The sequence below is a fragment of the Athene noctua genome, chromosome 8 (assembly GCF_965140245.1).
Source record: "Athene noctua chromosome 8, bAthNoc1.hap1.1, whole genome shotgun sequence".
NCBI classification, from domain to species: domain Eukaryota; kingdom Metazoa; phylum Chordata; class Aves; order Strigiformes; family Strigidae; genus Athene; species Athene noctua.
The window spans coordinates 3,092,826-3,109,095 of NC_134044.1; the positions used below are offsets into that span (position 1 = coordinate 3,092,826).

A 16,270-nucleotide genomic window follows, 5' to 3' on the forward strand; every position below is an offset into this window, starting at 1 on the left:
CTGACTTTTGAGGAGGGATAGCATGGCCGAGATGGGAGCTACAAGTGAGAAGTGCTAGGAGAGTGCATGTGTTGGTGGAGGGGGATATAATGGAGGTGCAGGGGACAAATCTGCTGTGTTCCAGCTGAGGTTTTGAGGTGTCCCTGTAAGCCATGAGGCACGGCGGAGCAGGTTGGCGTGCCTGTCTGTGACTGAAGGGGCTGCTGCAGCCCGACAAGAGTTCAAAGCTCCCTTGGGCAGAGACCCCAGGAGGTTGGTGTACCACGACGCTTACCTGCAGCAACGTTCTGGTGTCTCTGGGCACCTCCTACCCCAGCGCTGTGTAACTGCAACATACAAACACGACTCGCAGCGCAGCAGAACGCGCTGTCAACGCAAGGCCCGCTCCAGGCCTAGCCCCTGAGGTGCGGCAGCTGCCTTCGCCTTCCAGTCGCGCGTTGGCTCTTCTCCCTCTTAATTTTCACCGTTTCTGGGAGGCACCCGTCCCGCGGTTTTGCCGGAGGGCACGACCAACGGCCTCGAGCCAAAGAGAGTTCAAAACCCGCTGAAGCAACCGCGCCGCCGGATTTCTGGAGGGGCTGACGGAAAACAAAAACCACCGTCGGGGACGCTGCGCCCCGGTGCCCCGCGGGGGACGGGACGGGGCGCTGGGGCGGGGGCCCGGCCGCCGCCTCCTCACGGCGCCTCTGAGGAGAGGGAGGGGCGCGGCGCGGGCACGCGCGCGGGGGTGGGGGGCGTCCTCCTCCCCCTCCTCTTCCTCCCCGCCCTCAGCGCGGGCAGCGCCATTCCGCCACCGCCCCCCCACAGCCCCGCCGCGACCTGCGCGCCCGGGGCCGCCCGCCGCTCCGCTCCGCGCCGCGCCTCCAGGGCGGGGCCCGCCGCCGCGCGGAAGGGGCCGGCCGGGCCGGGGCGGGCGGCAGAGCGCGCCCGGCGGCGGGAGCGGCGGCGCCGGCATGGGACGGGGCGCTGCCCCGGCGGGTAGGTGCCGGGTCCGGACGGCGGGGCGCGGGGGCAGCGCCCGCGGGGCCGGGTCGGGGCCGAGCGGCCGCCGGTTCTCCCCGGCGGCGGGGGCAGCGGTCGCTCCGTCCCCGCAGGGCCCGGCGGCGGGGGCAGGTGCCGGGCCGGCCCCGGGGTGGGGGGTGCCGGTGCGTTGTCTGTGCTGAACCGTCCCGGCGCGGCGTGTCTCGGGGGCGCGGTGCTGGCGGTGACAGGGCGCGGGGAGGGAGCTGCGGGCCGAGCGGCCCGGCCCGGCCCGGCGGGGCGGTGTGCGGCGGGGGCTGCGCCCCGCGGTGGGCTGCGGGGAGCGGGGATTGAATGGAGTTACCAGGTAACGCGCGGGTGCAGCGGGAGGAAATACTTCTCGCATCGCACGCGTTTAAGTCGCGAAGAGCGGTACTGCGTGGTGTTGTGGAGGCCGAGGCTATAAATTGTCTCGAAAGAGTTTCGACAAAGTGTTGAGAGTCACGACGGCGTTTCAGCCGGTCACCGGAGTGTTGTTCCCGGTTCAGGACGGCCCCAAGCTGTTAGTCGCGGTGAAGCGGGAGGTTGAACGCCGGCGAGGGATCACCTCTGCTTAGGCTGCTCTTTCCTTGTGAACACTGACCGCAGGACCTTTGATATTCTTCAGCGCAGTTGTTAATACATGGTCATGAAAGTAGGATTTTTATTTTTTGTTTTTCTTCATGAGCAAGAAAGGGAACAGCTTTGACTACAAGTCTCCTTGGGTCATGGGTGCACAAATCCAAGGTTAAGTTTGGCAGAAACTGATAAAACTGAGTAACTAGTGGATTGATTTACTGAAGGACGTGTTCCTACTGGAATAATACTGTGAAGGTCATCAGACTGTACTGGTCTCAAGTAATGTAAATATTTTTAAGCCTCGGACAAATTTTATTACCACTGTTCTTCATGCTAAAGAAGGAAGCCCTGGAAGACGTGCTGTTCTGTGCCCCCATCTTTCCTGTAAAGGCAGGCTGGCAGCGCAAAGGGAAGAATTCGAGCAGAGAGGCAGGTAGTCCTCAAGCTGTTTGCTGTTGAAGTGCTGCTTTGAAGGGCTGGGTATGTTTTTCTTGGTGGTGGTCTCATGGCTTTACCTCACATGATCTGATGCCTGCTTCAGGAAATTTTCCAAGTGTTTACTTAAAATAGCTGTCTTCTTTCTTGATTATTTTTTTGTGAATCTCTCAAACTTGGTAGGTCTGCCCTCACAGGTTATGTAGGGGGAAGTTATTTTTGTGAGGACTTAGAAGAGACTGTCAGTACTGTTAGTCTTCTCTCAGTTGTGTAAATTTCTGTATTTAATGTCTGCTGGATTCTGTGAAGTTGAAGCAAGAAGCAGTGGTGGGTTGGGGTTTTTTCTTCAGTATTTGTATATCTGGAAGTGGTGACATGCTGTATCAGTTGAGACTGATTTACATTTGACTTCAGGTCAAGTAAGAGAAAAGTTTGCGTTGCGTGATGGTGCATAGCCACTTTCCACTACCCAGACCTTTGTAACCACAGTCATGTGTTAAATTATTTTGTACTCGTAATTCACACAGAGGTGCAGCATTAAAGGTAGCTGTGGGCAAAGTGCCTCAAGTTAAAGTTGACCGATGTGTGACTGCCAAATACTGCAGAGATTCACTGGTAAAGCATCTATTTCATTTCCTTCAGCTGCAGCCTGTGGAGCAGGTGATGAATATTGTGGCTCAGGCAGTTCAGAAATCTGTGTAGTGGAGCCCTGTGGTCTAACACTCACTAGCGGTAGCCCTGGAGGTATAAATACGATGCCACACAGTGGAATCTGTCTTTTCCAGGGTTTGTTTTTGTTTGGTTGTTGTTTTTTTTTTGTAAGGACCTTTCTTTATCCTTTATCCTGCAGGCACTTTCCCTCCTTGATTTACACAGCAAACCTGACTTTAAACAGTAACTCTGAACTAGGTATATCTTGGTCCAGTACAGAGGTTGCTGTGCAGTCTTGTTTCGCTTTCTTTGTATAAATGTTTTCCAGTACTGTTTTTACTTAAATGATTGTGTGCTGTTCTTCCCTGTAAGCCTAGGTTTTTCTCTTGTGAGTGAACTTTTCTGAAGCCTGTATTAGAGCTTAAATCCTGTGCTCCAATTCCAGCAGAAACTGGACAGCAGAGTAGAACTGTGGGAGGAAGGGAATTTTCTCATTCATAATTAAGGTAGTTAAGTGCTGTCTGAAAGAACTGATTTCATGTGTGTTATGGGACAAGCTCCTTCCATCAGACTTCACTGTTGTATTTCCTCTGCCGCTTATGTCCCTGGATCTGATTTGTGGAATTTCTGATGTAAAGGCAGTTGCAGCTGAGCAGGTGCTGTGCTTTACCCATATGAAACACTCTGTAATGTCACATACTTTGGAAAATCAGGCCTTGAGCACTGGAAACTGATGTATTTTCTTTGCCACAATTCTTGCAGGGTAAAATGAGGATAATACTAGAAAGTAAGTTAATGCTTAAGTAGCATGCGAATGCTATACTGATGGAGAAATTAATAATTCTGATTTCAGAGTAGTGTGTGAATAGGATGCAGGAAGCAATACCTGAGGTGACACATGTAACAAGCAAGACTTAAAAATTACTATTAATTTTAATGAGTATTCAAACTCATGAATGTGAACACTGCTGTTCACTCAAGTTGGAATAGGGGAATCTTTGCATTTTTCTGGTTTTCTGTTTCTTGTGTGTATCGCTTGTCTTTTTAATCTGCTTCTGTTTGAATACACAGAGGAAGAAGAGAAATTAATATTTTTTTTTTGTTTTGTAAAGCTCCCTGGGTTAGTGAAGATACAGGGGGAATTACTTCCTCTGTCTTACTGGGATGTCAGGCTAAAACCCCCTTAATTTTCCTTTGCAGAGGACAGAGGATAGAAAAGTTGTGCTCCCTTAAGTTACATGTTACTTTGATCACACTGATCTGTGCCTCTGGTGTGGCTTATCAAAGTCATAAGCAGTAAAAGCTGTAGCAGTGCCAAACTTCTTAAATGCTAGGACATGCCGCACCTTTTGGCGTAATTTGTTACATTTCAACAGCTGCTCCTCTGCAGAGTGTGAGATGGAGGCTGGCAGGAATGGGCTTGTGGAAGATATGACTGGTGGAAATGACTGCTTTCTTTTTACTCCTGTGATTATGCCTCAGAGGTGAGGACGGGCACACAGCACAGAATCAGAGCCTTTCTCTCCAGCTCGGTGTTTGTGTTCTCATCGCTGACCTGTGGAAGAGCTGTTGTACTCCAGCTGGGGCCGAGTATGGGCTGGGAACTGAGACTACCCTGGAGAAACGGACTGTCACCTTAGGCAATGACAACTTTACCAAAAATCTTGGATGCATGAGGAAATGAGTGAATAAAGAGCAGTGCGGTACAGATGAGACACAAAGTCAGATAAGATGGCAATAAGAAATGTATGAACTCTGAATAGATGGGCAATGGATTTGAAACAAATTTTGTTTTAATTGTGATTAGATTTTAAATCTGGTTTACTCTACAGATGGCTAGTCTACTACAGGGGAAATTTTACTGAACTTACAAGTAAGTTTCCAAGATGGTTTTGGGAAATCTGTAGATTGTAACCACAGTATCAACAAAGGTTAGTGACTGAGGGAATGCCGTCTTGGACACAACTCTCCCTTTGTTATCTTAACTCTTTAATAAAATCACTTTGATTTGCGTAAAGTAATTGGATACTGTTAATACTAAATTAACTGATTTCAGGGAAAATAAATGTATCTTGCTAATATGAAATTATCTCTTTCCATATAAGGCTATAAACAGCTGAGAGACGTACTGCTTAAGCTGGCTTTCTGACCTCTGCTCTGAGCCTTGCTAATTATGTGCTTTTGAAGTTTGTTCACCTCCTGTGTTTTCTGGTTGGTCACCTTATTTTCTGTCAGCCTGACAAAGCACAGTTAGGCTTATCCTTCCTACAATTTTTAAATTTATTTTTTTTTACTCATGTCTTGCTAAGCTTCGACATGTGTGTTAATGTACCGGTGGCCTGTTAAGTGAGCTAAGATTATATGGTAGTTTTATAGAGACATGGGGCTGGAACAGCGATTAGTTGGCAAATTATTTATACTTAACAGATTTGGTGTTATGTGGAAAATTGTGTGAGCTTTTGCTCTCTTGCTGTCTCATCTGTATAACTGGAAACCAGTCTCATGGGACACAAATTCCTGTCTGGTCAGTTTTAGTTCCAAGTCTCTGCAAAGGGAAAGTTGAAGAAAGGTGTTTTAGAGAAGTTGAAAAGGGTGAAATCTTTCTTGATATTATTAGTTGATGTCCACCACAGCTGATACCCGTAATGACAAGCTTTGCAAGGTCTGTACATTGGTTCTCCCTGAGAGGGTTTCTAGCACCCTTGTGTTCAGGGACCCCACGTGCTGGTGTTTGTGAGGGGTGTAGCAGCATGGGAACATGGGATAACCCTGTGACTTAAGGAATTACATGAACAATACTGCATTCACTAACTGCAAGTCAGTATTTTAAAACAATTATTTAGGGTCTCTTGCCATGTTTATTTTTAAAAAATGGTGTGGATTATTAATACTAGCCCAAATCTCTTCTGAGCGTTAAGCTTGGTTTCTGTTGCTGCTGTAGATGTGGACAGGTTGTATTTAAGTTAGTGTTGGGGGGGGGGGGTGGTGGTGTTTGGTTTTGGACTTTTTTAGGCTAAATCTACTGAAGTGTATTGTCTAATGTAAAAATTGACTTCTCCAAATCCATACTGACTGCAAAGCAGTGTTTATCATCCTGTCAGAGATGGTGCTTCTCAAGGTCATCTCTACTTGGAAGCCTGCCTTGGTAAGTGCTCCCATTGCATGACCTTCATGGTTCACTGCAAGAATGCTGAAGTCCAGCTTCAGCTGGTAAAGTTAGATGGTCTGAAGCTATTTGACAAGAAGGCATGAGAGACAAACATGCCAGTATTCTGCTGCTTCTGGATTTTTCAGAAAGAGTTTAACCAAGTTCATTGGTAATGCTTCTTAAAGGAGATGAACTGCCATGGAGTAGGAGTGTATCCCTTTCAGTAATTAATACCTGGTTAAAGTGGTGGAAGAACTGTCAGCTTTTCTAGTGAAGAGTAATCACTAGTGAAATCCCAGGGGGATCTCTGGTCAGGCTTGTGTTGCTCTACATAGTTATAAATGATCTGGAAGAGAGGCTGAGTAACGAAGTGACAGTATATGCTGAAAAACAACAAAATTAGGGTAGCAGAAACAAAAAGTGGCTGGAGTTGTGGAAGGTTCTCACAGTACTTGGTTGTAGGCAAGTGGTACTTGATACGAGTACATATAAAATAGTGTGGACAGGGAGGAACAACTACCTGTGTCCATGCAGTGATGAGCTCTGAAGAGTATGTGCCATTCAGGAAAGAAATCTTTTAAGTAATGCAGATAAAGCTCTGTGAAACTCTGGGCAGCAGTCAAAAGATTGAAAAAAAGACAAATAGAAATGGCAAATGTCTAGAAGGAGAGTGAGCAAAACGGAATGCCATGCTATAAATCCATGGTATGTTTGTGTAATAAATAACACACACTCCCCTCAAAGCTAGAGGCAGACATTTTTCCCTCTCCAAAGAGCTGTTGTAAGATTAGGGGAAAAAAAAATCCCAGAAGAGTATGATTGATGCAGCTTTTGTAAAAAGAGTAACCAAATAAACTAGAATTTAGCCTGGAAGATACATGATCAGAAGTAGAATGGATAAGAGGAGGGATTATGATCGCAATCTGCAACCATGGGAATATGAAGCAACTGTTCCTTTCTTATTTTGTAACCTGAAATGTGGCAAGAATTAAAGGGCACCAAGTGATGCCCAAGAAAGAGGTGGTAGCTTTTGACAGAGGACGTATTAAAACATGACCCCTTGACTCCCCAGGTCCTTTCTGGGTCTGTGGCATCCTTTGATAGGACGTTTCACACGTTTGCTGCGTGTGTGCTCGTTTTAACCTGCTTCCTGTAGCATTTCTTGATCATACCTAGTTCTTGTGTTAGAGGAGAAGGCGAGCAGGCAGACCCTATCTACTCTTTCCATGCCATCCATGATTTTGTAGAAGGTTATCATATTCTTCCAAAGTAATTTCTTTTTCAGTCTGAAATGCCTGGTCTTTCTCAGTCTAATAATCCCAGAAAAGAGAAGGCAAAGGGATGACATGGAATTCATGGAGCTTCAGGAGTGCCGTGGTCAGTGTGTGTACAGGTCTAATGTTTGTGCTTTCAGTACAAAATCTTGACATATTGAAGCTGGTGAGTGACGGAATTGAAAGGGGTAGTAGGTGGTGGAATGTCTTGTCAAAAGGTGCTCTGGATGCAGAAAGCTTCAGTTGCCCAAGCACATAGGAGGGAAATTCTTTAAAGGTTACTAAGTACACAGAAACCACATCCAGGTTCATAATTCTCATGAGCTGAGAACAGCTGGAGGCCAGAAGAGTACCCCTAGGAAATATCATATATTTTTTTCCAATACTATTCCTTGAACATTGGCATATAGCCACTGTTGGAGACAGATACAGTTGTTCCCATTCTTATTTAATCCTTAAGGATGGGATTCATTTGATGTAACTTGTCATCTCAAGTCCTATGGACAAAAAAGTCCTTTTGGATTAACTATACATGCTAACATTAAAGACATCAAAATGTTATAAGATGTGAAAATCTAAGAAATACAGGACAAAGGAGCAACTTAGGTGGTTAGACTTTTTTCTTCTGCACTACTTCAATATAGAAGGAAGAGTTACTCTTTCTAGTCTCTTGTTCAAACTGTTTTGGAAGGTAAATTGTGCAAGTGATGGTGAATTGTAAATCAGTGCCTTTGCGATGGAGTTAAAAATAATTTATGTAAATGGTTCATTGTAACACTTCTGCTGAATTCATCAGTGGATTTGTTACAAAAATTTCTTACCACAGCTACTGCAGATATGATCCTATCACAGACGGAGCATCTGGTGATGTGTTTAATACTAGTTTTTCAGAGATTTTTCAGTGACTGTATAGAAGGCTGTATAACAACTAGTGGTCACCTGTTGATTCTGGCAGTGGTGGTTGGGGCTACTGGAGCAGTGACTGCTTGGCTGTGTGATCAGAGACCCTTTGAATTTCATGGAGCTTGGCTCAGTGTCAGCTCCTTTACAAGCTGCAGAACAGTGCCCCTGAGTCACCTCATCTATTCCGATCGCCATCCCCAGACTGTGTGTGTAGTGTGCTTTTGACTATTAAAGCTTACCTCGTTCTGTCTTGAGCCAGCTAGTAAGAAAAGAAATGGTACATCTCGGGGTCCAGTACCATACTGTAGTAGGTTTTAAAATTAATGAATTTGAGTGGAAGATTAATACTCTCTTTTTTTTTTCTTTTATTTGACAAAGTACCAAAGATTGGCAGAAAGTTGTGCTTTGCAAGAAATCATTGCTTTGTTATTTCCCTGCTTCTGTCTTCTATAATGAATATAGTTGACTCTCAAGTCTGCTTTGTTCAGTAAAATGTAAACGGAAACTGGGAATTTCTAAATAAGAGGATGCGGTTATATGCTGCTTTTTGGCACCACAAGCTCCTCTAAGAGGGTAAGACCTGACACCTGATTACACAGCTAGTGTGATACTTCTGAAGCTACACTGGTGACTGTCCAAATGGCCAAACTGTTTTTCTGTCTTTCTGCCTCTTGCAAGAATACTGAACTTCAGACTTTATCCTACCACCTCTTCTACTAGAAAAAAGCCTGGTTGCATAGTGACACCCATGCCATGTGTTGGTGCAGAAGGGGCTGGTTACATACATACACAGAAGTCACCATACTGCCTGTTACTGTGGTTTCTAACTTCTGATCACTAGTGGTGCTGGAGATAAGAGGTCGAGAAGATTTTTGCTTAATTTGAGACTTTCAGAGGCAGTAGAGGCCTGTCCCATAGCTTTCTAGACTTAAGTTTGCCAGTAAGTCAAGTGCTGGCTGATAGTCCCCATCCTAACAGATGGTTATTGTTCAGTTATTTAACTCCAGCATAATCTTTGCATGAATAGAATTTGTGTGTCTTATAGAATAACCTTTTATATCATTAGTATCTGCGATAATTTTTTCCTTTGGGAAGTGATTCAAGTCATCTTGCAGATAGGAAAGACATAAAGCATTATTCTGCCATCACACAAGAAGCCCTGTTCATTCATAGTTTATATTGTGAAGCCAATCCTGTATCCTCAGGGCTGGAGTTGGTTTCATGGCAGCAGTCCTAATTACAGACTCCTCCTACCGTATATCTGAACTGGGGGCTGTTCTAGAGTCGCAACTGGAATGAAGTGGCGGGCTGAAAAGAATGAAGTATGAAATGTTTCTTAACGCATTCAGTCTTAGGTTGTTGCTATTCATAAGTAGTAGGTTGTAGTCACCAACTGAAAGTCGCAACAAAAGCCCATTCAAGCTGAGCTTAGGACCAGGTTCCCAGATCTGATAGCAGGAATACTCTTCTCTCAGGTCTTGTCTTGATTAGGTTTACATGCTGGATCATGTTTGATGGATGACTGTAAAAAAGCTGCAAGCTGAGCATGTGCTACCTTGGTCAAGCCTGTGGAAGAATGAGAAAAATAGTTTCTACTCTACATCTGTATGCATTTGTGCTGCCTATACAATTTTTCTTTTTTTTTGGGGGGGGGGGGGTCTTGCATAGCTGGAGTCAAGTAGTCCAGCACTCTGAATAACCCTAGCATGTTTTTGCAGACAGCAATAATAAAGCAAGTAGTAAATAATCACTGAGAAGATGTTAGTTAATCTAGTTGAAAAGAGAGTATCAGGTTTTTGATATTGATTCTTTACTTCCTTCCCAGACACAGCAGTAAAAGGTGCTGACAACAGAGGCAGGAGGTAGCAATCTTGCATCAGCCTTGGCAAGTTTGCATCTGAATTATGTCAATATGTGATAGTTCCAGAGAAATACAGATGAATTGGAAAGAGATTAGAGATTTCAGCAAATGTGGCTGGAGGACCTGCCTTATACTAAAGCAGAAAGGGCTGACTACTTGTAACATGGCTGAGCAATGGTTTAGGGCATAAGCACCTAAAACTATTTGAGAAGTATGAAGTGGAGATGGTGGGAAGAGTGTTGTTATTGGGCATAGCTCGAAATACACAGTTGAACTAAAGAGTCAGTTTAGGTTGGGAATCTAGAAGAGTTCTTCATTGAAGAACTCCTTGTGGAATAATCTTACAGACACAAAAAGCTTCATTGTTTGAAGGTGGTTGAAAGGACTGGAGAAACTGCCTTAGTTCCAGTGGACCAGTGGAAGGGGTACGTATGTAGGGAGAAAATTACCCTTGGAGTGATACAGAAGGAGGAGACCGAGTCTAATACATTATTTTTCTAATTAAGAAATAACTTACTCAAGATGCAATTATTTCCCAAATTAGGTATACACCCAGACTATTATTTGCTGCTAAAAAGAAGACCAGTCTCTCCTTGCTGTGTATGACACAGAGGGAGGAAGGAGCTCTTGAGAAAGCAAGTCCTGTGCTTTTTCAGGGGCAATATTAACACTTCATCAAATCTGCTGTCCTGAAGACTTCTGCTGGCTCTAAATCTTGTATCACTTTTGTTTCAGGAAATGCCAGAAAGCTTGTTTGTAGTTGATGGAAGCTCAGAGAAGGAAACGCAGCAGACCTCTTACCCTGGATGTGTTAGAAGGCACTCTTGGGGGGTCCGTGGATCATGAGACATTTTGGAGGCATAGAAGCATGGGTATTCCTGTCTGAACAAAGCCCATTAAGTCCTGTATGATGAAGACATTGGGGAGCCAGTAGTACTTTTTTTAGCTGTGGCTCTGGTTCAGCAGAACGTTTAGCACACCTGATAGTGAAGCCTGAGAGTCAGTGACTGGAGGGTGTGGAGTCTTATTACCTAGCTTTATGCCTGATGGTGTAAGCACCCCGGGGTTTAAAAACGGTTCTGTTTACGCCCTTTATCCCCCTGGCAGCCTGACTCACTGCTGTGGCTGGGGCACACCTCATACCTCTGCTCATCCCTCTGGAAGGCCCTCCCGTGCCTGTGGGGCTTTGGGGCAGTGCCAGTGGGTGTAGAGGGGAGCAGGCAGGGCAGGCACAGGAGTGTATGAGGCTGGCCCTGGTGCAACACGCAACTTGGCCTGCGGTGTTTGATAGGCAGGTGGCAGCCTGTTACAGATACCAGCATGGTGGTTGGAGCAGTTACTACTTCATCTCGAACGCAATCGTGTCAGTGCTTTATATAATCCAAAGAACAAATCGGGAAGGCTTGCTTACTTACAGTGTGCAGTTCTGCCTAATTGCTACAAGTGGGCATTACAAATTCCATCAAATACTCTAAAATCAGTGCTTCTCAATCTCAAATGAAGGCTTTAAAATACGTAAAATGTGAATATTCAGCAGTCTTGTGCTATCCCTAGTCCTTAATTGTAACAGCATCAAGCTAAGTTGCTTCTCTTTTGTGTGATAGATTTGTACAGGCTTAGGAGCTGAGATAGGTGGGATGTAACAGGCATGGAGGGCAGTCCTTTCATCAGATGCAGGTCTGGCCTTTCATGTAGTGCTAGTATTTACCTTTGAGAACAACAAAATAAACACATGCTGTAGTGGGACTTAGCTGTGATATAATCATGTTTTATGAAGTGCATTTCTGTTTGTACAGGAATAGAGGGTGCTCAGAATTTCACTGGGGTGTTTTTAATTTGATTATTGAAGTATCAAAGCAATGTCTAAAACTTAAGGGCCTTTAAATCTGTGATTTCCTATCCTTTCATAACAAAGTTAAGCAGCTCTTGTTTTTTCTGCTACAATTCTGACCATGATCTTAGGAAATGCAGCTGGAAATGTCTATGCTAAGTGTAAAACACTAAATTCCTAGTTTTCTCAGGCTTAACCTTTATGCAAATGTTACTTTCTGCTCTTGATGTCTACACCAGGAGATTTATTTAATAATATAGGCTGTATTTATGGGTTGTAAGCAAAAGAAAAACAGTTATTCCTCGTTTAAATATATTACCATGGTCCCAGAGACCTTGGTGAAAGACTAATGGAAGCCATTGTGGCCTTTACTAAAGGCCCTGCATTCTTAGAGGCATTCATCTCCTTTGCTCCAGGCTGTTTGCAGCTTTTTATAATCCAGAGAGCTTGGAAATCCTGAAAGTGCTTTTCCCTACTGCTCTTTGCCTTATCTTTAGTGTCTTGGAAAATGAAAGTCAGAAATTCACAACATGATTGAAATGTTTTGCTCCATTAGAATTAAAGGTAATGTTTTGTTCAGTCTGAGGAGGAAAAAATGCTAGTCTGAAAAAAAAATAAATTTGAGTGGTTAAAATAGAGCTGTTAAAATGGCAACACACAGACAGCCTGTGTATAAATATAGGCTAGCTCCTCGGCAGTGTTCTTATATGGTAGATCTGAGTGTAGGAAAAATGTCAGCCTACTCTTACTCTGTACAAGCATGAGTGTTGGTTGTTATGGTCTGGTGCCATATGTTTGGTAGTAGACAAGGCTGCATATTACATGGAAATTGTAATGACTCTCACCTTTTTTTTCTGTTGCAGGGACCGACTGTACCAGTGTGAGAGGGGAATCATACGAACATACTGTGGATTTTTTTGTCTGTACATGCGACTTGATTATCTGTCTTTTACCGATCCACCCAAAAAAGAGAGAAGGAGGATTGAACAAAAATTATTGTCTTGTTACTTCTGCCTGAGAGCTGTCTGAATTTTAGAACATCTGCTGGAGAACCTACCTGGACCATTAGAAATGGAGCAGCTCGTGCTGCATCTCTGATCGGCAAAGCTTTCTGCTCCGAGTACGAGAATCAAGTTGCCTTAAGTCAAACCATATGCAAGTTGCGCTAATTGTTGTAACTGTACTGCTGATACCACTCCAGACTTCACTAAGGCTTTCCAAGGCAGTTGTTTCTCATGTAACTTGAATGTTTTTGATGACATTTGATTGTTTTTGTTAAATCTGGTGTGGCTGTGAAAAGCGGGGGCGTGAACTTTTTGCCTGTTAAGTTCATGGTGAGTTTTGAAGCCTCACTTCCCAGCGTGATCCGTGCTATGGCAGCAACCTACAGGCTTATGGTCACTTCTGTGAACTGCTATAGCAGTGTGGTGATAGACCAGCACTTTCAGCACACTGTGCATTACTGCACAGGGACTTGCCAAGTGTTTAAGCAGGGAGTTACGTGCATTGTTGCCCACCACAGCGTCTGTGCAGAGCTTGGTGTCCAAGATGCCAAGCTAGACCATAAAATTCCTGTTCCTGAAAATGGACTTTCCTTGCCTGGAAATGAGGACTATCAGCAAATCCTCCCAAATAATCCAAGAATCAAAAAGGGCTCTTCAGTACAAGCCTCCAGCAGCTTAAAAGACATCACTGGTGAGGCGATAAACCTTGCCAGTGGTAAAATAAAGGAATTCTCCTTTGAAAAGCTCAAGAACTCTTCCAGTCATGTGGCCTACAGAAAGGGAAGGAAAGTTCGGTCAGAATCATTCAGCAGACGATCATTTGATTTTGACTTGATTTATGGGCACTTCAACAATGATGAGAACTGCCCTCCGTGTGGCTTTTTGCAGAGCCCCTCACCTGTGGAGAAATGGCAGGAGAGCAATGATGCTCCGGAAGTCACCATGAACCCCATTGTTCCTTTCTCCCCTCATTCCTTCTCTGAAGAAAACTTCATTACCCAGATTTTGGAAAAACACAAGCTAGATGGTTCTTCTGGTGGAGATATTAAGGTGTGCTTAGACATCTTGCTCAAGTGCTCAGAGGATCTGAAAAAGTGCACAGACATAATAAAACATTGCATTAAAAAGAAGTCTGCAGACAGTGTTAGTGGAGGGCACAACAATGATCCCCTGGCTAATTCAGAAATGATATATATGAATTTGATGACAAGGTTTTCTTCATACCTGAAAAAGCTACCCTTTGAGCTCAAGCCATCAGGACACAAGGAAGCTAATGACTTGGCAGAACTAGTTAACTGTTTTCATGGCTTGCAGCAGTCTCCCTTTCCCCCAGTATTTGGAGATGAGCAGCCACCTAGATATGAAGATATTATTCAGCTGCCATCCTCAAGTGCAGTTCCTCTCGGAATAGCAGGTGATCAGTGTGAGGTGATGAGTACCTCTCAGTCCATCCAAACAAGTACTGTGAGCTTTACCTCAAACTCCCTTCACAGTGTCCCACAGGAGAGCAGTGTGAGAGCTGTGAAAGGTGCTTGTGCTCTACCTCAGTTACCAGCCACAAGCCCTTCTGACTGCACGTCTTCCCCTGAGGCTCTGTACATTGAGGAGGAGTCTGATGGGGAAAGAACGTTAGGGAAAATAAAGAAGGCAGAGCAGAAAGGGGGCTGGGAGAGTTTAGAGCGCAGCTACCAGCTAACTGGTTGTGCAGATCTAACTGCCGATGCTAAAGCAGAACGTGCCAGAGTGGGAGATGTTGAGCTTTCGCGTGCTTCTGAGAAAATTACTCCTTTAAAACCAGTTTCAGATTCTGTATTGTGTGGTTCCCAAGCTGGTGTCTCCAAAGGAGAACCGATGTGCAGTAAGATAGACAAGGATGAGATAGACAAACTGCTGCTGGACTTGGAGTGCTTCTCACAGAAAATGGAGAGTACTTTGAGGGAACCCTCTCTAAAGGAGAGGGAACCTGCCTGTTTGCAGGTGTTTGGCTGGCAGGGTAGGCAGGTACTACCTCTGGCTCTTGAACCCAAAAGTAAACCTGTTGACCCCACTTTCCCTTTGTCAAAAATCATGGAAACCAATGGTCATAAAATGGAAGAGGATGACAAAGCCCTTTTACTGCGTATCCTGGAAAGCATTGAGGACTTTGCCCAGGAACTGGTGGAATTCCAGACAGGCAAGGGAAGCTTGTCCAAGGAGAGGGAAGTGATGCAGATTCTTCAGGAAACTTTAACAACTCCTTCGCAGTCCCTCCTTGCAGGGCAAAAAAGCTGTGCAGGGGCTGCCTCCAGAGACTCTGTTCCAGCCTCAATTCAGCAGGCCCCAGAAGTGATTAAGGTAAGAGAACCAAACCTTTGATGGGATAGTGAGTAAAACAAACATGGGGAAATGTGGAAAAAAAACACAAACCTACATCTGTTAAGTGATTCATTGTGCTTTGGATGCTACAGTGTGGAATAACATGCTCAACCTGGCAGAAGTGTAACATTTATTTAAATACAAACAAAAAAAAGGAAACTAAAACCCCTAAGCAAACAAAATATGCCCTGACCTGCAGTTTCACCTTTGAGCTTGTTCATTTCCTGCTGATGCTCCTGTAGGCTGTTTGCTTGTGATTTAAACAGGTTCAATATCACAGAGTAAAGCAGTTTTTCATCGAGCCGCTTTATTCCTGCGAGCGGGTATTGGACTGCCTCTCACCAGTTGAGAGAACTGAATGTTCCGCCTCTTCCATCTCCGAGCAGACTCCAACAGCCTTTGTTGTCCTCTTCATCAGTAGTTCCTAAAGAGAGAGACCCTCTGTAGCACAAAGGCTAGAATCTAGGAAGATTTAATTTTATTTTCCCTGTTTCTAGTGGATAGGGTCATTGTGGAGTCTGCATTGCTTGTGTATCTCAAATGAAGAGTAGTTTTTTTCCAGGAAAAAGGGTCCTGATGGGAGCCTGCTTTAGAGGGAAGCTGAGGCTGTCCAGCCCTCAGTGCTTTTCCTTTGATAACAAGTGCCAAATTATCAAGACATCTTGGTGCCAAACTTGCAAGTGCACAGAAAGTATAGAGAGGGCTTGAATTTCCAAACTCCACCTTCCACATTGGCACTTAAAAAGTGCACAGGTTATAAGTGAACTTCTGCAGCTCCTCCCTGTTGGAGCATGATGTGCAAAAATGATGTCTTCAAAACTGTCTGTTTTTCTGAAAATACAAGTATTTGATGCAATTCTGAAAGGGGATGAGTGGGGTGCGTCTGACCCTAAATGACAGCCCTGAGGTCTTTTTAGACTAGGCTCTCCCAAGTGTTTCTGATGTTTCTCTGAACATCTTTGCTTGTGGAAAATGGTGAGCATAAGCTTGGCTGATATCTCCAGCAAGGGAAAGAGGCTTTTTCCTCAAGTAATGTAGAATTAAGCAGCTCCAAAAGCTCTCAAGTGATCTCTTATAATACCAGTTCTTGCATGGTATATAATTTACAAGATTTTTGAACTTGTGAGTTCAACTTCAAACAGAAATGTGTTTGATAAAGTGTGACACTGACTTTGTGGCAGTTTTTCTGTAATAACTAGAAAACTGGAGGCATTTACACTGTAAAACGGC

General features: G+C 44.5%; 1 protein-coding gene across 2 annotated transcripts in view; it reads left to right on the forward strand.

Moving 5' to 3' along the window:
- Nucleotides 1–16,270, forward strand: part of PPP2R3A (protein phosphatase 2 regulatory subunit B''alpha) — a 58,060-nt gene that overhangs the window by 1,101 nt on the left and 40,689 nt on the right. The window contains exons 1-2 of one of the 2 annotated variants that reach the window (XM_074912607.1): nt 886–978; nt 12,545–15,019. In XM_074912607.1, coding sequence (XP_074768708.1) covers nt 13,013–15,019 — 2,007 coding nt within the window. In that variant the 5' untranslated portion in view covers nt 886–978; nt 12,545–13,012. Of the gene's footprint in view, nt 1–885; nt 979–12,544; nt 15,020–16,270 lie in introns of those variants that run through there. The other variant, XM_074912608.1, reaches the window with a different exon arrangement.